The sequence below is a fragment of the Pan paniscus genome, chromosome 11 (assembly GCF_029289425.2).
Source record: "Pan paniscus chromosome 11, NHGRI_mPanPan1-v2.0_pri, whole genome shotgun sequence".
Classification (NCBI taxonomy): Eukaryota; Metazoa; Chordata; class Mammalia; order Primates; family Hominidae; genus Pan; species Pan paniscus.
The window spans coordinates 86882998-86904906 of record NC_073260.2 but is presented as its reverse complement, the minus strand read 5'-3'; the positions used below and the strand labels follow the sequence as shown (position 1 = coordinate 86904906).

General features: G+C 39.0%; 1 protein-coding gene across 5 annotated transcripts in view; it reads left to right on the top strand.

The window, feature by feature from the left end:
- FRMPD1 (FERM and PDZ domain containing 1) overlaps positions 1–21909 on the top strand; it is a 146237-nt gene that overhangs the window by 82992 nt on the left and 41336 nt on the right. For 4 of the 5 annotated variants that reach the window (XM_063594010.1, XM_055092027.1, XM_003805118.4 and 1 more), the window contains exon 2: positions 9015–9119. In XM_063594010.1, coding sequence (XP_063450080.1) covers positions 9019–9119 — 101 coding nt within the window. In that variant the 5' untranslated portion in view covers positions 9015–9018. Of the gene's footprint in view, positions 1–8513; positions 9120–21909 lie in introns of those variants that run through there. The other variant, XM_034967446.2, reaches the window with a different exon arrangement.

Here is a 21909-nt window from a genome sequence, read left to right as displayed (position 1 = left end):
AAAAGGCTTTGGGGGGAATGACAGGTAATACAGTTCTGCAGAGTGTTGTGTGGGGGAGATGAAGTTGGCGGGTAGGCAGGGCCAGATCACAAAAGGCTTTGGGGGGAACAACAGGTAATACAGTTCTGCAGAGTGTTGTGTGAGGGAGATGAAGTTGGCGGGTAGGCAGGGCCAGATCGCAAAAGGCTTTGGGGGAACAACAGGTAATACAGTTCTGCAGAGTGTTGTGTGGGGGAGATGAAGTTGGCGGGTAGGCAGGGCCAGATCGCAAAAGGCTTTGGGAGGAACAACAGGTAATACAGTTCTGCAGAGTGTTGTGTGAGGGAGATGAAGTTGGCGGGTAGGCAGGGCCAGATTACAAAAGGCTTTGGGGGGAACGACAGGTAATACAGTTCTGCAGAGTATTGTGTCGGGGAGATGAAGTTGGCGGGTAGGCAGGGCCAGATCACAAAAGGCTTTGGGGGGAACAACAGGTAATACAGTTCTGCAGAGTGTTGTGTGGGGGAGATGAAGTTGGCGGGTAGGCAGGGCCAGATCACAAAAGGCTTTGGCTGCCATCCCAAGGCTGGGGGGAGGCAGTGGGATGGAATGGCTGAGTCCAGCTTCAGAGACAAGCAAGCTAATCTGATTTTTAATTCCAGTTCTGCCACTTCTTTGCTGTGTGTGCTTAGCCAGGTGACTTAACTTCTTCATGCCTCAGTTTCCTTTTTTTGTAAATGAGAATTATTATAAGCATTAAATAAGATAACCTGTATACATTGCTTAGCTAGTGCATGGCACATAGTAAGTGGTAATGTTGTTAGCATAGTTGTGTTACTGATATTACTATAATTCTTGAGCTCAGACTTTATCCTAAAGATGAAGGGGAACCACTGGGGGATTTTTGAAAATAAAAGGGATGTGATTAGAATTACGTTTTATATCACTCTGGCAGTCACATGGAGGACAGATTGATGAAGAGTAAGGAGACTGGCTGGGGGTTATTGTAGCACGTCAGATAGAATGAAAGTTTGAACTCAGGCAGTAGCACTGAGAAAGGAGAGGAGATGAGAGATTAAGACAATTGGGACCAAGGTCAACAGAATTTGGTGACTGAATCAATGTGGGGCACAAAACAGGGAAAGAGTCAGTCATGATTCCCCAATTTTTTTTTATTTTTGAGACAGGGTCTTACTCTGTCACCCAGGCTACAGTGCAGTGTCACGGTCATGGCTCACTGCAGCCTCAACCTCCTGGGCTCAGGTGATCCTCCTACCTTAGCCTCCCAGTTAGCTGGGATTACAGGTGTGCACCACCACGTTCAGCTAACCTTTTTTATTTTCAGTACACACAGGATTTCACTACGTTGCCCAGGCTGGTCTCAACTCCTGGGCTTAAGCAATCCTCCCTGCTCAGCCTCCCAAAGTGCTTGGATTACAGGCATGAGCCACCGCACCCAGTCAAGATATCTTTCAAGAACAGTGTCTCAAGAAGCACTTGTAAAACTTTTACATCTCCCAGAGAGAAAGATAATGAACTTGAGTCAATACCTGAATAATATGCTGCAAAATACATGAACATAATGTTTCTTTTTCAAATGATCATTCTCTTTTCCTTTTTTAAAACAAGTTTTAAGGATGATTCTTTAATCTTTGCAGTTTAAAAATTTGAGTTGATATGTGAAGAGTCTTCCTTGTGGCATACCTGAGAGTTGTATTTTGTGTTCTTTATTTTTGAAACATATTTTTCAGCTTAATAAATTTGCCTTTCTGCTGGGCGCAGTGGCTCACGCCTGTAATTCCAGCACTTTGGGAGGCCAAGGCGGGCGGATCACAAGGTCAGGAGATCGAGACTATCCTGGCTAACACGGTGAAACCCCGTCTCTACTAAAAATACAAAAAAAAAAAAAAAAATGTAGCCGGGCGTGGTGGCAGGCACCTGTAGTCCCAGCTACTCGGGAGGCTGAGGCAGGAGAATGGTGTGAACCCGTGAGGCGGAGATTGCAGTGAGCTGAGATCGCGCCACTGCACTCCAGCCTAGGCGAGAAAGCGAGACTCCGTCTCAAAAAAAAAAAAATTGCCTTTCATTATTACTTTGATTACAGTTTTGTGTGTTCCTTTTCCATTTTCTCCACTAGCCCTATTATTTGTAAGTTGAAATCCTCAATCTGATTCTGTGCCTGACAGTTTTTCTTGAAGCGCTCTCTAGTTTTATTTACAATTTCAATTTAGCGCAAGTGATTTTGGGCACTTTAGTTTCTTTTTTATCCTTTGCTGCCTCCACTGATGTTTTCATTTCTCAATAGCTTGTGCTAGTTTCCTGAAGTCTTTTATTATCACCTTTTGTATCCCTTTTGAAGGGTTTATAACCTTAATTGTCTGTTTGCATTTAAAATAGCTATCACCTTGACATATTTAGTCTTCTTCTCCATTCACAAAATATTTTGAGAGAGTTTGCCTTTTTATATTCACATTGTTCCAGGCAACCAGAATTGTGTTCAATTTGAGGGTCCATGCCTTTTAAGATATTTTTCCAAGTTGATGTGTGCTCTAAAAAGATCTCGTATTACAAGGAACTGTTGAAGGAGCTGAGGATGTTTAATTTGGGGCAAAGGAGACTGAAAGGCTGAAAGATTTCTATGTTTGAATCCAGAAAGGGAGCTGATTTATTCTGGGTGGTGGAGGTAGGAGTGGCCAGAGGGCAGCATTGGTGTGGAGGACTGAAGCTGCAGAGTGGAATTCAGCTTTATGTAAAGAAACTTTCTAACAATAAGATGGGTCCAACAGGGAATGACAGAACATAAGAGGCCAGATGACTTCTTGGCAGTGGGACTGTAGAGAAGATTCAAACGTTTTGGATGATGTGGACATTTACTTCCTTCCATTAGCCCAGCAATCCAGAGGCTAACATTAAAACCATTAGCAGGTCATTCTCTTGACTTTAAACTCTCCTGCTCAGACCTTGCTGAGTCAGGGAGCACTTTTAATGGCTTGGTTGATGTAGGCATTTGTTTAGTCTTTGGGGATCCCTGGATGAAGGTACCTGCCTACTCACAGTCCAGATATATAACACAAATTAATTCTCTTAATTAGAACCATGTATGTTTATAGAAACCAATTAGCTAAATTATATTTGGCAGCAGTTTCTTAAAAAGTAACCACTGTAGTTTGAAGACCTTCAAAAGGCGTGGAAAGGCTCGATGGCCTTCAGTCCTATGGATATGTTCGAGATCCCTGACAACTCTGCAATCATGTGGAAACTATAAGAATGTAGAGGTCAGACATTGTGCCTCTTCCAGTGCTGTGCTTACTTCAGGATTTCCAACTACTCTAGGTAATGTGGGGCTTTGAATTTTGAGACAGACTGCAACAGATACCATCTTGCCTGGCTCTTAGATCTAGTGGAGACCTCAGATTGCATGAATGGAAGGAACTGTAGAAGTCATCTGCTCCATGTATTCCATGGATGTGTCCCTCTACGTCATCCTCGTGTCCCTTCTGCTATATTCATGCAGTTTATGGAGGCTCCCCTGGAATACCCTCAGTGTCCAAGATCTTGAGGAAACTCATTCCATGCTGGGATCTACCAGGAACATGAATTTCTTGCCTTAGTCTGAGCTGGAGTCCCCCACGCTGTGGCATTTCCCCGTTAATCCTGTCTCTAAATTCCAGAATCATGTGGAATATGTGTCTTCCACATGGTGGCCCTTAGGCTCTTTGTGAACCATGATCGTGTGGGCCACCCCCAAGTTTTTATTTAATAAACATTCTTTGATTTTTCAATGTGTTTTCATGTGACTTGCTTTTAAATCTCCTTTCCTAGACCCCATAGGAAAGCGTGATGCTCAGACATAAGACAGACCAAGTTAATATCAATATCCTAGAATTTCCAACGGACTCGATCCTAGAGGGGGCCCGACTGGGGCAGTTGATATTTGAAAACAATATCCCATGGGTTTTGCTAGACATTTATTCTTCTGTCTTCTGTGTTTAGTCTCTGTTTTGTCAGGACAGTATAACCTACATTCTTGATCCTCCATGGTAAGTCTCAAAGAAATATGATGTTATTTTGTGTTCTTGGCAAAGGAACATTAAATAATCCTTATTATAAAAGAGCTTTTACAAATTGGCGACAAGAAGGCAAACATTCCAGCAGGAAAATAAGGAAAAATCAGAAACAGTAAAGTAATAAGAAATAAATATAAATGGCCAAGAGCACATGAAAAATGTTGAGCTGTGCTAGTAATCAAATAACTTCCAATCACAGCTGTGATGAGTTCTGATCTGGAAAGATATACAGGATACATTTGCAGGTTAAAAAACACAAAGTGCAGACTGCTGAGTATAACATTCTATTTTTGTAGAAAAGATGTATTAATATACATGATATAGGTCTCTATTAATTCAGGACAAAGATAGTATGAATACATACCAAATTGTTAACTGTGCTAACCTCTAGGGGAATGAGTTGGATGCTTGAAGTAGGATGCTTATTTTATGTAATTTTCAATGTGATGGATTTATGTGTGATATTTAATTTTTAAAATATTTTCCTATATATACAAGAAATATATTTTTATATGGGAAACATATATACGAGTATATACATTTCTTATTTACAAATATATATTTAATTATATATAAATATATATTTAAGCCAATAATTGAATGCTACTTTCAATCCCATTAGCAAATATTTTAACAAACGACAATGTCTAGTTTTTATAAGAATATGGAGGATAATTTACTTTTGTCTTCTGTGTTTTTCAAAATATAAATCTTTAAGTCAATAATTTCCATCCTACTGGCAAATTTTTTTTTAAGTGATAATATTCAAAAGGTCTGTCCTGGCAGGAGTGCAAATTGGTAACTTCTTGGAGGCAATTTGACAATATACATCCAAATTCTTAAAAGTGAACATATGGTTATGTCCAATAATTTCACTTCTAGGAATTTATCCCCCCAAAAATATCTGGGAAGTAGCCATTTGCCATGAATAAAGATTTTTATTGTAAAGCTTTCATAATAGTGAAAAATTGGAAACAACACAAATGTCCAATGATAGATTTATTAAATAAATTACGGTATGATCAGAGAAAATAATACCATATAACCATTTTAAATGATGGTGTAAATGCTTAAATATTAATATGCAATGATGTTTATGAAATCATAAGTGGGAAGGTATAATTTTAATTAAGAAACATATATACATGTGTAAGCATGAAAAATGATGAAAAATTAACTTGCTAATTGGGAGGTAGTGATTGTAGCTAATTGTAAGTGATTTTATTTTCATTATATTTTTCTGTGTATGTTATTAGAAGAATATATTACTTTGGTTTTTAAAACTAAGTTAAACATTATTAAAAATCATTTAATAAAATAGTATTAAGGGTTTATAATAGAAATCAGCATTTCCTGCCCCACTCCTCCTCACCCTTGAATTTCTCTTCTTAGAAGCTCTTTCAACTCTTCTAGCCATTTCGTCTGGTATTTTCCTGCATATTTCTTAGAAATATGCTTGCATTCTTATTTTCTAATGTATTAATTTTGGACATTATGTAATTATTATGATAAATGAGGATTTAGCTCTTAGGCTACTGCACTTGCTTCCCTTCATCATATCGTTCCAATATCATTACATGACTGTCCTTGAGAAACCATTTTTCAGTGTTTACATTATCATGACAATGTAAATATTGTTCATTGTTGAGCCAAGCAGTGAACTATAATTTTATTTTCTTATACAACTTTTTATTTTCCTTGGATTTCATAATTCCCTCTGTTTTTGATCTGCTTAGTTTTTCATGTACTTATTGCTAATTCTCCCATACCCTCCAACAGCCTCTCAGTGAAATTTTCTACACAAACACATCAGATAACTTATCCATTTCTATTTCTTTTCCCTAAGACCTCTGTCTTCATGCATCTCAACAGTTGCTCTCTAGGTCTTTTATACAGGTGTTACCTTAATGCATCCCTTCACAGTCATCCGGGATGCTTATTTTGCCTCTTATCTATATTCCATCCCTAATATCCTGGATCTATTTCTTTTGTCCTTACTTCCTTGTTTTGGAGGAGCACATCCTCTGTCAGCATCCTGAGAAAGGATGTGTGAAAGGTAAATTTTTAGAGACCTGAACATCTAAAAATGTCTTTTGTACTTGATTGGTCGTTTGATAGGGTATCGAATTCTAGACTGGGAATGCTTTTCCCTAAAAAATTTGAGAACTTCAATGGCTCCCAGCTTCCATTGTTATTACTAAGAAGTTTAGTGCCATTTTTAATTTCATTTGTTTGTATGTAATCTTTTTTTTTCCTCTCTGGAAGTTTAGAAGATATTTTCTGTTTCTAGTTTCTGAAATTTTACAATGTTGTTACTTGATGTGGGTCTTTTTTCATTCACTAGGGTGGGCAATTAGTATATATTCTTAATTTGAAAATTTAAGTTCTTCAAGAAATTTTTATTGAATTATTTGGCAGTTTCCTTACCTCCATTTCCTTTATTTTCTACTTCTGGAACTTCTATTAGATGAATATTACACTTCCTGGACAGATACTATACATTTATTGTCTTTTATGTTTTCTCTGTCTTTGGCTTTGGTTACTCTTCCTACAGTCTTTCATTGACTTTATTTTTCTGTTTTTATTAATAATTGAATTTTTTATTCTAGCTGCCCTATTTTTAATTTCCAAGTGTTCGTTCTTATTCTCTGATAGTTTATTTTTAAAAAATCCTCTTCTTGTTTCATGAATATAATACTTTATCTTTTTAAAGATTTAAGTTATAGATTTAAATTTTTTTTCTTCTGTTTTCTACATTGTCTCTGTTTCTTCTGAATTTTTCTGTTTGTTTTGGTCTGTTTTTTATAATGCATGCTTTCCTTAGATATTTATTGATAAGTAAGAGTAAAGCAGTAAAACAAATAATTGGAAACTTTGTATGATGGGTCTGGCTCATTGATTAATACATTTCAATGCAAGATGATCTGGCAGCAAGTTACCTTTTCCCTGCAGGGATCCCGAAAATGTCAATATCTGAAGGTCTTTTCTCTGGTACTATTCAGTCCTCCAGAGAAGGATTCTCTAATCTTTTGCTTGGGACATGTCTTAGTCTGTTTTGTGTTGCTATATAATATCACAGACTGGGTAATTTATGAAGAAAAGAAATTTATTTCTCACAATTCTGGAGGCTGGAAAGTCTAATATTGAGGTGCTGGTATCTGGTAAGGGCCTTCTTGCTGTATCATCCCATGGAAGAAGGTGGAAGGGCAAAAGAGCACACAAGAGAGTGTGGAAAGAGGCCAAAGTTATCCTTTTATCAGGAACTCACACCCACAGTAATGGCATTAATTCATTCATGAGGACACAGCCTTCATGACCTAATCACCTCTTATAAGTTTCACCTCTCAACCCTGTTGCAATGGAAATTAAGTTTTCAACACATGAACTTCAGGAACACATTCAAACCATAGCAGGATATAAAGTACTCGCTGACAGTATTCAGAGAACTGGGCACAGGAAGAGGTCTTGTCATTCAGTTAGAAGAGTTTTACTTACTTCTTCTATTTTAATTCCTGTACCGTCTATTGTGCCTAGTCTCCCCAAGCTTCTCTTGTTCGTTTTCTCCAGAAAATAAGCCTCTTGTCTTCAGTAGGATGGGAAAGAGATAGTTGTCTAGGTAGGTATTTCCATATTTTCAACCTTATGCTCATCCTTGCTTTCTCCTGTACTTACTGCCCCTAATTCCTGAGCCACTGGGCAAATCAGCACCCCTAGATTGGATCGTGGTACAGAAAAAGCACATTAGTGAAAAACTGGTAAAATTTGAACATAGTCTATAGTTCAGTTAATAATATCGTACCAATGTTAATTTCTAATATTTACAAAGGTAAAATAATTATGTAAGATGTTAATATTAGGGAAAGCTGAATGAAGGGATATGGGAACCCTATATTATCTTTGCAAACTTTTTATACATCTAAAAGTGTTCCAAGATAATTTTTTTAAAAGAATAAGACAGTCTGGGTGTGGTGGCTCATGCCTATAATCCCAGCACTTTGGGAGGCCAAGGCGGGCAGATCACTTGAGGTCAGGCGTTCAAGACCAGCCTGGCCAACATGGTGAAACCCCATCTCTACTAAAAATACAAAAATTAGCCAGGTGCAGAGGCATGTGCCTGTAGTCCCAGCTACTCGGGAGGCTGAGGCAGGAGAATAACTTGAACCCGGGAGGTGGAGGTTGCTGTGAGCCAAGATCGTGCCACTGCACTCCAGCCTGGGTGACAGAGCGAGACTCCATCTCAAAAAAGTAAAGAAAAGAAAAGAAACTCTGGAAGGACAAATGGAAAACAAGAGCAGTGATTACGTATGGGCATGGGAACTGGGTGGGTAGGAGCAAGGAAGGATATAAGACAGACTTTTCACTGTCTACATATTTTTTATTATGATAAGAACACTTGAGATCTACCCTCTTAAATTTTTAAGCACACAATACAGTAACTGTCTGTCTTTTTTATAAGCTAGTGTTGAATTATGTAAGTGAAATACTTATTCAAAAATTAAATATAAAAGATTGAACAAAAGCAGCAGCGCTCAGAGGAATCTGCACAATGTGATGAAGAATGCTTCCATGTCCGTGGGGTTCCTGATGCAGGCAAAACTGAACCGCATTGTCCAGGGTTGCACACATAGTTGGGAGAGGGAAGGACGGTGTCACATGGTAAGGTGTATCTCTTCCTATGGGTCACAGTCACAAAGTTTGAGAAACGTTATCTATTTTACTCTCTCATCCTTATGTTTAACTGTTTAAGATACAAACCCAGTCTGTTTGCTGCAAGATTGAGGGTTGCTAAGTTGTTCACTCTGTGAACACTGAGCACCTGTTTATGTTGATTTTAGACTAAAGGAGAACACTAGTTATTCGATCAGCATGTCTTACAATGGGCAAATAAAGGAAGCATCATCCTGATTTATCAAAATCCTCTTTAGAATATTTTGGTTAGCATCTTAAGAACACTCTTCTTCCTTTTAGGTAAATGGAAGAGCTGGAGACCAGTTTATTCCAGACACGGAAAGCACATAGAATAGAACAAATGGTGGCAAGATGGCTTCGGCGCTCCCGGGACAGCTCGGCCCGGTAAGCCTCCTGAGTTTGCAGAGATTTCTGTCTATAAAGGTCTGGTGTCCCGGGGGAGGAGCTTGTGCTGGTCCTGGCCGCACCTTGGGATCGCTGTCTCCGGCTTGCTTTGTTCTTACACCATATGGTGGGAGCAGTGTAAACAGGTCAGCAATTTTGCTGGAGTGCTTTTCCCTGTACCCTACCCCCAACATGTACCTACACACACACAGAGACACCCCAACTCACACACACTTACAACATTTACAAACACACTGACACACAGACATGCACACAGAAATACACTCATACATACTCATACGCACATGCATATACACTCTCTGGAGCACACACTCATACATATACTCTTTTGATCTCTCTCTGACACACACACAGACACACACACACACAGAGACACACACCTCTTGTCTTAGTACTTGACATGAAGGTCAGGTAATCTGCTGTTTATATTCTTTCTGTGTCTTCGTTTCCAGCAGCTGTTCCTTCCTTGCAGTCCCTATGTCATTCTAAACAAAATAAAATGAAATCAAATACAGATCTGATTTGACTGCTACAGGAGAACTTTCAAATATGTTCTGTTTCGAAGCATTCATTTTTGCTTGGATTTCCCATCTGGCCCTGCCACAGAGATGAAATATCACATGTCAGGTGTTTCTGAGACACACATTCTTCCAAAGGAACTGGAAACAGCTGTTCTGCTGCCGAGTAATAAACTTTGCTCAGGGCTCCACTGCCCTGTGGCCAAGTTCTCTGATCCTCACACACCGAGATCAGATAAAATGGGGCTCCCTTTTACAGATGAAACACCTAAGGCTCATAGAGTGACTTGTTTAGGACCACTCTTACCCAATGCTCAGAAAGCTTGGATGGGTCCCCATTTATTATAGGAGGAAGCTTAAACATTTTTGGTCTGACGTTTCAAGCTGCAATCCTTTCCAGCTATTTGTCTTACTACTCTGCTTCCTTCACAGTGTGCTCCAGCTAAAGCGAACACTTATTATTCTACTACAAGCACCCTTTCTTCTCTTTCACCCCTTGGACCTGGGCTCCTGGGCCAGATCCCTTCCTCCCATCTCCATGTGGCCAGAACCCCCCACAGCTTAAGGCTTGGCTGAAGTGCTGGGTCTTCCATGAAGCGTTCCTCTGTCTAGAGTCAGGATGAATTTCTCCATAGGTCCCCGTAGTATTTTATTTGTAGCATTGGCATTGTGCTCCCCCTGGTGCGTTCAACTTTTCGAGCCCGTTCATTTCCTTTCTCCTAGACCTGCCTTCTGTGAGGTCAGGGAAAGTATTGGCCTCATCTCTACGGCCCAAAAGTGATTGTCTTGCATGAGTGTTGTAGGTGGTCAGGTAGTGCCTGATGAGTGAATGGAAAAACTGCTAAGCACATTGTTTCCCACAGTGGGGTCTGCAAAACCTAGTCCTGTGTGATGCTGCTCCATTAAAAGAGATTCTGTGGCCATACATGTTTGGGAAATGATGCATCCTGTATCCTACTTCTGCCTTCCCTGACTTGGTGATTTATTATACACATTATGCATGTAATACAGATTAAAGGCTCTGAGAAGTCCCGCAGAAAAAAGAGACCTGTTTAACTTGATGTTGCCTAGATATTTGACCTTGGAACCCTCTTAACATCTTGCCTTCTCACAGACTGTAAATGAAAGGTGACAACCATCACTGCTATCTAATTTTAGAATATTTTCAATACTATAAAAACAAACCCTGTGCCCTTTAGCAGTCACTTCCTATTCTCCCCTCTGCCAGTCCCAGGTAACCACTAATTTACTTTCTTTTATTCTTTTTTGAGACAGAGTCTCACTCTGTTGCCCAGGACGGAGTGCAGTGGTGTGATCTCAGCTCACTGCAGCCTCTGCCTTCTGCCTCGTGCCTCAGCCTCCCGCGTAGCTGGGACTGCAGGCGCGTGCCACCATACTACTGTCTATCTCTATAGATTTGCCTATCCTGGATATTTCACATAAATGGAATTATACAGTATGTGATCTTTTGTGACTGGCTTCTTTCGCTTAGCATAATATATTATTTTACTTACCATAATGTGTTCTTCTTTTGCTTATCTTCTTTTGCTTATCTTCTTTTGCTTATCATACTGACATGGATCAGTATGACATGTCAGTGTGGATTGGTATTTCATTCTTTTTTATTGCCAAATAATATTCCATTATGGAATATTTTCTTTGTTCATTCATCAGTTGATTTAACATAAACATTTGGGTTGATATATAAAGCCAAATAAGCATAGATAGATAGATAGATAGATAGATAGATAGATAGATATGTCTGTGATGTGAACATTTGAGTTGTTTCTACTTTTGGGCCATTATGAATAATGCTGCTATGAATAATTGTGTAAAAGTTTTTGTTTGAACATATATTTTCAGTTCTCCTGAGTATATACTTAGGAGTGGAATAGTTGGGCCACATAACAACTCTGTGTTTAGTCTTTTGAGGAACTGTCAGACTGTTTCCCAGAGTGGCCATACCATTCTACATTTCCACCAGCAGTATGTGAGAGTTCCAGTGCCTCTACATCTTTGTCAACACTTGCTGTTATCTCTTTTATTGTAGCCATCCTAGTGGGTGTGGAATGTTGTCTCATTGTGGTTTTTATCTGCATTTCCTTGGTGGTTAATGATATTAAACATCTTCCCATGTGTCTAGGGAGTTTTGCTTTCCAAGTGCTTGAGAAAGAGAAAAACAAAGAGAGAAAGTTTCCTGTCACTGCCCATGGAAGACATAATTTCCGTGTTTCTAGGATAAATCATTCGTAGCCTTGTGTGAATTTCTTCTCATCTGTAATCTTTGGTGTCCTCAGATTACTAGAAAATGATCAATAACTGAAAAAGCTGAGTGAGGGGTAAATAATTTCGTTTCCTAGGGATAGACTAAATGGTACCACCTACCACCTTGTTGCCTGGTCAAGAAACCTGAGCATCATCCTGACTCCTTGAATCCCCTGCATCCACCCCATCAGCAGCTCCTATCAGTTTGCCTTCAGAACTGTCCACCTCTCTCTCCCTGGGACCCCCGCAAGGATCACTCACTTGCTTTTTCCCTGTTGCAGCAGATTCTCTACTCTGCAGCTATAGTGGACTTTTCAAAATGTAAAATGTTCCTGTCCCATGCTAGCTCCCAGCTCGACCCCACCCCAAACCATTCAGTGGCTCACCTACCATTTTGCCATGACCTACAAGTCTCTTCACAATCTCTCACCAGCCCAACTGTCCAGCCTCACCTTGTTCCTCTTCTTTCCTTGCTCACTGTTCTCCATTGTTTTGCTTTTTTTTTTTTTTTTTTTTTTTTTAATATCTAGAAGTCATCGAGCTCTTTCCTATCTCAGGGATTTTGCACTTGCTGTTCAGTTGGCCTGGAAAGTTCTTTTACTTCCTGTTTTTATGACAGGTCCTTCTTCATCAGGTTAAATTTAAACATCACCTTCTTTAAGAGGCCTTTCCTGACCACCCAAGGCACAGGGAGTCCATTCTCTTGCTTGTTTCCTCCAGGGTACTTACCTGCTCATCACGCTTTATAATTATGTATATATTTATTTACCTGTTCATTATCACCTCTGCCATCATATGGCTTTTCTCCCACAACCTTCCTCTCATATATGAGACCAGGGACCCTGACTGTTTTGTTTCACAAAGTATCCTCAGCCCTAACAGAGTCCATAGTATGTAACGGACATTCAATAAATTTTTACTGATTAAGGGCTTTTATAGTAGGGGACTGTATTATTCATTGAAATATATTTAAAATGCCCATCCCTCCTTCTTCCAAAAGGAATTTTTAATGATTACAGTTTTAAAACGTGGGAAAATTAAAATAAGAAGTGTTAGAAATAGATTGCAAACCAATGAGACTAAGGATTTAGCATTTGAATACTAACATTAGCCCTGAATTTCCTGGTAGCTGGGGCAAGAAATCAAGGAAGTGTATTGAAATGTCCTCTATAGTGCAGAAGGAAGAAACACAGATAAGCATCTGTAGTCACATAATTTTACATGCATATTTTAGCAATTCTGTTTTTTTCTGACTTTTAAAAACTCAGTCGTTTCAGCCAGTTGTACTTGCTTTACTTGTCTTTGGCATTTTTTTCCCATAAAATTTAAACTCTATCTGTGGCTCTAAGTGAGTTGTCTAGGAGTAAATTAGTCAAAAATAACTATTTCCATTTCCAGGCATTACTAAACAAATTGATAACTTTTATACACACAGAGTAATGTTAGAGCTTTATAGAGAATCTTAAACAGATATTTTATTGAGGAATAGTGTCAACTTTCAAAGTTCCTGTGATTTCTTAAATTTTAGATTAATTTTCAGTAGGTGGTTATTGTTACAATCATTAGTCAAATTCAGTTGGTAGCCCTTAGTTTGAATGAGTGTCCCTGTTTGGGTAGGAGTAAACTGGTGAGACCTATAGTTACAGGAACGGGAAATTGTGCAGATATGATAAGGATGACTCCTCTGTTACCACTCGATTTCATATTCCAACAGAAAAATAACATTTACAGTATCAGTGTTCTTTTAGAAATAGCTAACCTCGGCCAGGCCCAGTGGTTCATGCCTGTAATCCCAGCACTTTGGGAGACCATTCTGGCTAACACGGTGAAATCCCGTCTCTGCTAAAAAAAAAAAAAAACAAAAAAATTAGCCGGGCGTGGTGGCAGGCGCCTGTAGTCCCAGCTACTCAGGAGGCTGAGGCAGGAGAATGGCGTGAATCAGGGAGGCGGAGCTTGCAGTGAGCCGAGATCGCGCCACTGCACTCCAGCCTGGGTGAAAGAGCAAGACTCTGTCTCAAAAAGAAAAAAAAAAGAAAAGAAAAGAAATAGCTAACCTCCCAAAAGGTCTCTGTGACATGTTTTGAATTTCTGTGTAAATAATGCAATGCAAACTGCTTAATAAAAGCTGCAACACAGTGACATTACATCATAAACTAATTAATTTTTAACCTTTTGCTTTCAAATTGTCATCTTCTTTATAGCTTCGTATGACTACAGAAGTGATAAAATGACAAAGATTTGATGATAGTATATTTTTCCACTTAATATTACCAATTCTTCGGCTGGGCGTGGTGGCTCACGCCTGTAATCCCAGCACTTTGGGAAGCCAAGATGGCCAGATCACAAGGTCAGGAGTTCGAGACCAGCCTGGCCAACATAGTGAAACCCCATCTCTACTAAAAATATGAAAATTAGCTGGGCATTGTGGTGCGTGCCTCTAGTCCCAGCTACTTGGAAGGCTGAGGCAGGAGAATCTCTTGAACCTGGGAGGCGGAGGTTGTGTGAGCCAAGATCGTGCCACTGCACTCCAGCCTGGGCAATGGAGTGAGACTCTGTCTTAAAAAAAATAATAATACCAATTTCTTCTTTCCAGAAGTTTCCATTTTTATATAGTTAAATGGGATTCTTTTCCTTCACAATTTCTTTCATTGCTTCTAAGCTTACAAAAATCTTCATCCAATACAAGTTTTTCAATTCAATTTAATAGCTTAAAATGTTTATATTTAATTCTTTAAGTTGGAGTTTATTTTAGTATATGCTAGGAGATGACGATCTAACTGGATTTTTTTCCAAATTAGTAAGTAGTCATTCATATTACCATTAATTGTGAGTGATCTTTGCCTTCTTGATTCATTCTTTACTGACCCCTCCTTTATTGTATGTGAAATTCTGGCGTCTGTGAGTGGGAGATTGGACCTGTTTCTGGGCTGGCTATTCTGTTCCATTGATGTAACTGCCTACTTTTACACAGCTGTATTAAAATTACTTACATTACAATAGTATTATGCATCTCATTATCTTTTTTTTTTTTTTTTTTTCGAGATATAGTTTCCCTCTGTTGCCCAGGCTGGAGTGCAGTGGTGCAATCTTGGCTTACTGCAACCTCCACCTCCTGGGTTCAAGCGATTCTCCTGCCTCAGTCGCCCGCGTAGCTGGGATTACAGATATGCGCCACCACACCTGGCTAATTTTTGTATTTTTTTAAATTTATTTTTGAGATGGAGTTTCACTCTTGTTGCCCAGGCTGGGGTGTAATGGTGAAACCTTGGCTCACTGCAACCTCTGCCTCATAGGTTCAAGTGATTCTCCTGCCTCAGCCTCCCGAGTAGCTGGGGTTGCAGGCATGTACCACCACACCCGGCTAATTTTTGTATTTTTAGTAGAGACGGGGTTTCTCAATGTTGGTCAGGCTGGTCTTGAACTCCCGACCTCAGGTGATCCACCTGCCTCGGCCTCCCAAAGTGCTGGGATTACAGGTGTGAGCCACCACACCCGGCCTAATTTTTGTATTTTTAGTAGAGGCAGTGTTTCATGTTGGCCAGGCTGGTCTCGAACTCCTGACCTCAAGTGATCCACCTACCTTGGCCTCCCAAAATGCTGAGATTACAGGTGTGAGCCACCGTGACCAGCCTCATTACCTATTAAACTAAGCTTTTACTACTCTTCATTTTCAGTGCTTTTAGTCTTACCCACCTATTCTGTCATATGAAGTTTAGAATCATTTTATTATACTATTAAAACAAATAAGCATGAGATTTACTGAATTCTCTGTCTCTCTCTTTTTTTTTTTTCTGAGATAGGGTCTTGCTCTGTTGCCCAGGCTGGAGTACAGTGTTGTGATCTTGGCTCACTGCAACTGGCACCTCCCGGGTTCAAGTGAGTCTCGTGCCTCAGCCTCCTGAGTAGCTGGAATTACAGGCATGTGCCACCACGCCTGGCTAATTTTTGTATTTTTGGAAGATACGGGGTTTCACCATGTTGCCCAGGCTGGTCTTGAACTCCTGATCTGAAGTGATCTGCCCGCCTCAGCCTCCCAAAGTGTTAGGATTACAGGCATGAGCCACCGCACCCCACCAAGATTTACTAAATTCTCTTATGCTTAATCTAGAAATGTTAGTTTTATAGAGCAAGATCTAAAGAAGCATAAAGAACTTAATGCGACATCGTGCTTTCTTCACTGCTTGGTTGTATCCTCAGGGCTTGAAAAGATGATTTCTTTTAACTTGTCTTGAATGTTAATACTAATGAACATACATGCATGTCTACACACACAATGACACAAGGCACATACATGCATACATGTGTACACACCCATGCATGTATGCACACAGGCACACATATGCACATGTATGCATGCACGCGCACACACACACACATATATACACATTTTGGCATCTTAGTGTCAGAAGCCCTTGCTGCTGGTTTTACACACTTTCCAAACTTACTTGGTTATTACAACTATAAGCAGTCTATTTACTAATTTTAAGAATGGTTTTGTTAAAACCTTTCTAATTCTGTTGACCTTTCTAATACTATTAATGGTGTAGAAAGACCCTTTTAGGCACCAATTTTTTTTTGTTGTGTCTTGACCCATAGGCAAAAGTAGAGAGATTTGAGGATAGTCTGGAAGGCTCCTGGACTGCATCTGCAGAGTTGCCATTATTTCCTGAATCCTGTTTTTAAAGTAATAACGCAAGAATTTCTCCTTTCAACTGTAGGAGCACTACCCTCACAATCTCCACAGTGAATGGCCCCCTAGAAACTGTTACAACCACAAGTGCATTCCTATGATTGTGATTACATGCTACATTTCCTTCTGGTACAGACTGATGCCTCTATTTCTGGTTTCTTTGAATCGTCTTTACGTTATGAAATCCAGTTTATACCAGATTTAGCTTTTAAAATCACTCAAGCTGAACATAATAAAGTGTTTAAACATAGATTCAAAATTGTTTCTCCACATCCTGCTGGAACTCGGAGGTGAATTCTTTGTTGTTACAGGATAGAGGTAGAATACATTTTCCAACATATCAGAGAGCAGATAAAAAGCCAGAGAATATGTGAAGTGCAATCAGTATCCATCTGGTAGTTTTCCTTTTCAGTGTTATTAACCAGCTCAATATAAACTTGTGAGCTATGAAAAGTAGAATTCATCTATGTGAGACTGTTTTCATGATAAATGTAACATGTTTGTTCTGGTTCTACCTTAGGGGAGATCCAGTAATCTGGCAGGAATTTCATTAGTGTAACTATAGGGCTTCTGTTCTTCCAGTGTAAGATCACAGAAATGACCTCACATTTATGGTTTGAAACGATTACAAAGGCAGCAGAAACATGTTTTGAGATCAGTGCTTAGTTTGATATTTATAAGATGCTTCAGAGGAGGAAATGTTGTTACAGAGATCATTTCCTTTAGCTTACTGTCAATATTAAATGTTCTCTATGAGGAGAGGCCACGGTTTGGTCATGTACTTAGGTTAATCCCTTTCCAAACAAAAGCTAGAACATGGCCTTTGGGGAAAATGTCAAATCCAGACTTTGGGCCAAAGCCACTGACACTGTCCAGGGATTAGTCAATACAGTGCAATGTCATTTGTCCACCATTGTGGAGGACCGCACTCTGCCAAATGGAAGATAACGGAGCCTGCCCATTTGAAAAGCATCAAAATGGATTCTGTTGAAACCCTGTAGTAAGGTTTGTTCTTTCTTTTGTTCTCCAAACAATTATTAACCCTACTCTATGGCTGGTACTGAGTTCAGCACATGGGACAAGAAATATGTGGTTCTTGCTACACAAACTAGTCCAGAGAGGACAAGAGACTTTGCACTGGTCTGTAGGTGCATTTTGTAGGAGATATTTCCACCAAAATCAGAAGACTGAGTAGGAGTTGGGCAGGTAGACAGCATGATTGGATATGTTGGGGAAATTGTGTGTGTGTGTGTGCATGTGTGCACATGTACGTGTGTGTGTGTGTGTTTTGGAGGCAGGTGAGTTATTCTAGACAGAGGGAAGAGCTTGTCCAAAGGCCAATGTGTTTGAGGAACTTAGAGTAGGCTAGTTTGACTGGAACAAAAATATCAAAGAGAATGAATGACTTGGTCCTGGAGGCTGGAGTGATGGGCAGGAGCTGTATTAAGCCATATTCAGGATTTTGGATTATGCCATTCAGTCAGGGGAGACACATTAACAGAATTGTGTTTATAAATCAGTCTGGCTGCTAGATGGAGAATCATTCAGGAAAGATGAGAATGGAAAGTGGGGAGACCAGTTAGCAGCCTAGTAGAAACCTGTCAGTAGGGCTGGTGATGGGGCCTGAAACAGAATGGTGGCTGTGGAGATGGAAAGAAATGGACCCTTTTTGAGATCTTCTCGTGTTGTGAGTGATTTGAAGGATAAGAGTGGAGGAAAGTCAAGGATGACTCTGGGATTCTGGCTTGAGCAATTGTCATTATCCTTATGATACCATTTACTGAGCTCTGAGACACGGAGAAGATAAGTTCTGATTAGGGCAATAGTCATAGGGTTGAGCTATATATCGAGTTAAGCAAACATAAAGGAAAATGACAAAGTTTCATCTCTGTTACTTATATTCAAATTGCTGTTTATTACTGGTTGTATATGCATTTTCACTTTTCGCTAATTATATTAGAGGTACAACTACATTAGCAGTAACATATTAGATATGTACAGTATTTTGCTCATTTATTTGCCCAATAAGCACTGATGCTTCCCGTGAGCAAAGATCTTCACTTGACAATGTGAGAAATACAGAGGTGGATAAAATGTGGTTCCTGTTTCCAAGGAATAAATAGTCTGTTAAGGGTAACAATATATGGAGTCAGATAACTTTAAATAAAGGTTTGGATGCTCGGGGCCATAAGAGAGGGTCAGAGCTCCAAGATGTGAGAACTTACGTCTGGCTAGGAAATCAGAGAAGGAAGATATGACCTTTGAGCTGGACCTTGACTTGGCCTCACACTTTCTGCAGAGGCAGTTGTGTGAGCCGAGGCCCAGGGGTAAAACTGTTAGAGGTAAGATCAGTCTGGAGTGAAGGCCTGGGAAGGGGAGTGGTGGGTGGATGCTGGCTAGGGACTGAAGCCTCAGGACACAGGTCCACGAAGGCAAGGTTGAGGAGTTTGGCTTTTGTTCTGTGGGTGGTGGGGAATTATTAGGAGGAGAATAATTCCAGTTCTCACTTAGGAAGGGTAAACCATAGCTTACACAGTGCTCTGGAAGGGTATTTTCTAGGTTGTGTTTCTTTGTATGTCTGAAGCTTATAGGCCCATAATACTTTTTGATGTAGAGTCTTCGAGGTCATTCTTTGTTGTGTTTGGTTTATCTATTCCCTATCGGGTTGTTTTGAGTTTTCCCACTATTCTAAATAAAGCTGAGATTGATATTTTTGAATACTTAAGAGCCAGGGTTTATTGAACTCATACTCTGTTCTAGAACTTTACTAGGCATGGGAGACATGGAGATGAATGGGTGCCACCCTTGTCTTCCAGGAACTCATGGTCCAGGATAAATAATATGATATTTTTTCCTTTGTGGTCATCACTTCAAGGAATACCGGTCAAAATGGTAACAGAAGATCAAATTTCAAATTTAAATTCATGGTACAGTTTCACCAATGATTTCCTAGAGAGATTGAATTGCCAGTTTGTATTGTCATTCTTTAATCTCAGGACTAGTACATGTTGGGCCTTATTATTTTTATTCATATTTGGTATGACACATAATAGTACTCCACAGCCCTTTCAGTTGTGCTTCTTTGATAAGGTTGTACATTTTCTGTGTTAATTTCCAGCTTGCTTTCTTCATGTGAGAGTTGTCAATTCACTTGCTTTGAGCATGTGAAATGTGGGTATCTACTATGTGTATTTATGCCCATTCTTCATATATTTGTATTATAAGCTTTCCCCACTTCAGGATTTTTTTTTTATTATTTTCAGCTGCTTTATTGATAGATAATTTACATACCATACAATTCCCCCATTTGAAGTGTACAATTCAGTGGTTCTTAGTGTATTCACAGATCTGCAACTGTCACAAGTCCATTTTGGAAGGTTTTCATCCCCCACAAAAGAAACCTATACCTATTAGCAGTGACTCCCAAACCTCCCAAACCTCCCTCCCTGAAGCCTTGGACAACCCCTAATCTACTTTCTGTCTCTATAGATTAGTCTGTTCTAGATATTTCATGTTAATGGAATCATACAATATGTGGTCATTTGTGACTGGCTTTCACTTAGCCAGATTCATCCATGTTTCATTCCTTTTTATTGCCAAATATTCTGTTGTGGAATATGGTATTTTATTTATCCATGTCGTTAGTTGATGGACATTCGAGTTGTTTCCACTTTTGGACATTTACAGAAAATGCTGCTATAAATATTCATGTGCAAGTTTTTGTGTAGACATTTATTTTCATTTCTCTCCAGTACATAACCAGGAGTGCAATTGCTGGATCATGTTGTACATCATGTTTAGTCTTTTAAGGAACTTCCAGACACTTAAAGGACTTTCTAGAATTTCTATTCAGTTTCATTGGTGAAAGCCACACTATGCAGTTTTGATTATTGCCTTTGTCTGAAAGGAGTGCTTACTTTTCAACTGTAACTTTTCTGAAATCTAAGTATTTCTGATAGAAATTTAGAGTTCAAATCGATATGCGCTGTAAGTGTAAAATAGACCCTGGATTTTGAAGACTTAATATGAAAGAATGCAAAATCTCTCATCAATAATTTTTTGTATTAATTACAAGTTGAAATGATACTATTTTGGATATATTGAGTTAAATAAAATATATGTTATTAAAATTTATTTCACTTATTTTTTTCCTGTTTTTATGTAGCTATTAGAAAACTTAAATTTACATATGCAGTGTGTATATTTCATTTGGACCGCACTGCTCTAGAAGCAGTGCTAGTGTGCCTATTGAAGAAAGTAGCTGCAATTTGAAACCTGCTTCCCAGCTGTATGACTTTAAGCAAGTTAAAATCTCTCAGAGCAAGATTTAGTCTTTTCACCTATAAAACAGGAATAATAATTGTACCCACCTCAAAAGTTTGAGGGTTGAGTGAGATAGATATATATATATATATATAAAATGTTAAATCACTCCCTAAAATATAGTTAGTATTCATAAATGTTATTATTATTGTCATTATTGATGTGATTACCATCAATTTGTCAAGTTGTTTTTTAATCTGGAAGAATTTTTTATTTATATTACATTAAATCTCTATTTAATTTAGAACTTTTTTTTTTTTGATACTTAGTGTTTCCATCCAGGAACCCAGCATAACTTTAACCCAATTATTGTGTTTTCCTTTATTGCTTTAAGGAAAGTTATATTATTTTCTTTAAATAAATCCTTCTTCCCCTGAATTACATTAGTACACATCACTAGTTTTGTTACTTGAATCCTTTCTTGGCATTTTCTAGCTATTTAGCATTCACTCATTAAGAATGCCTAACACCGAATGTACATTCAGCTAATCTGCTTTTAATGAATTGTTTAATGCTTTTTGTGGCTGTGTTTTGTGTTTTTATCCTGCATCTCCACTAAACTTATCTTCTGGCACTAAAAATTTTCTTTGTTCATCATTTTCTGTGTGAATGTCATCTGCTACAAAACAAAAAAATAATAATAAGGTGGTACTTTTCCATTCCTGTGCTCATTGTTCCTCTTGTCATTTTTCCTTCCCTGATAACTATTATTAGCATTTATCCTACTACATTAAATAAAACACCAAATTGTTTGTTTGTTTGTTTTTGAGATAGTCTCGCTCTGTCACCCAGGCTGGAGAGCAGTGGCATGATCTCAGCTCACTGCAACCTCAGCCTCTTGAGTAGCTGGGACCACAGGTGTACACCACCAAGTCCTGCTATTTTTTTGTATTTTTAATAGAGACAGGGTATTGCCATGTTGCCCAGGCTGGTCTTGAGCTCCGGGACTCAAGTGATTAGCTAGCCTCAGCCT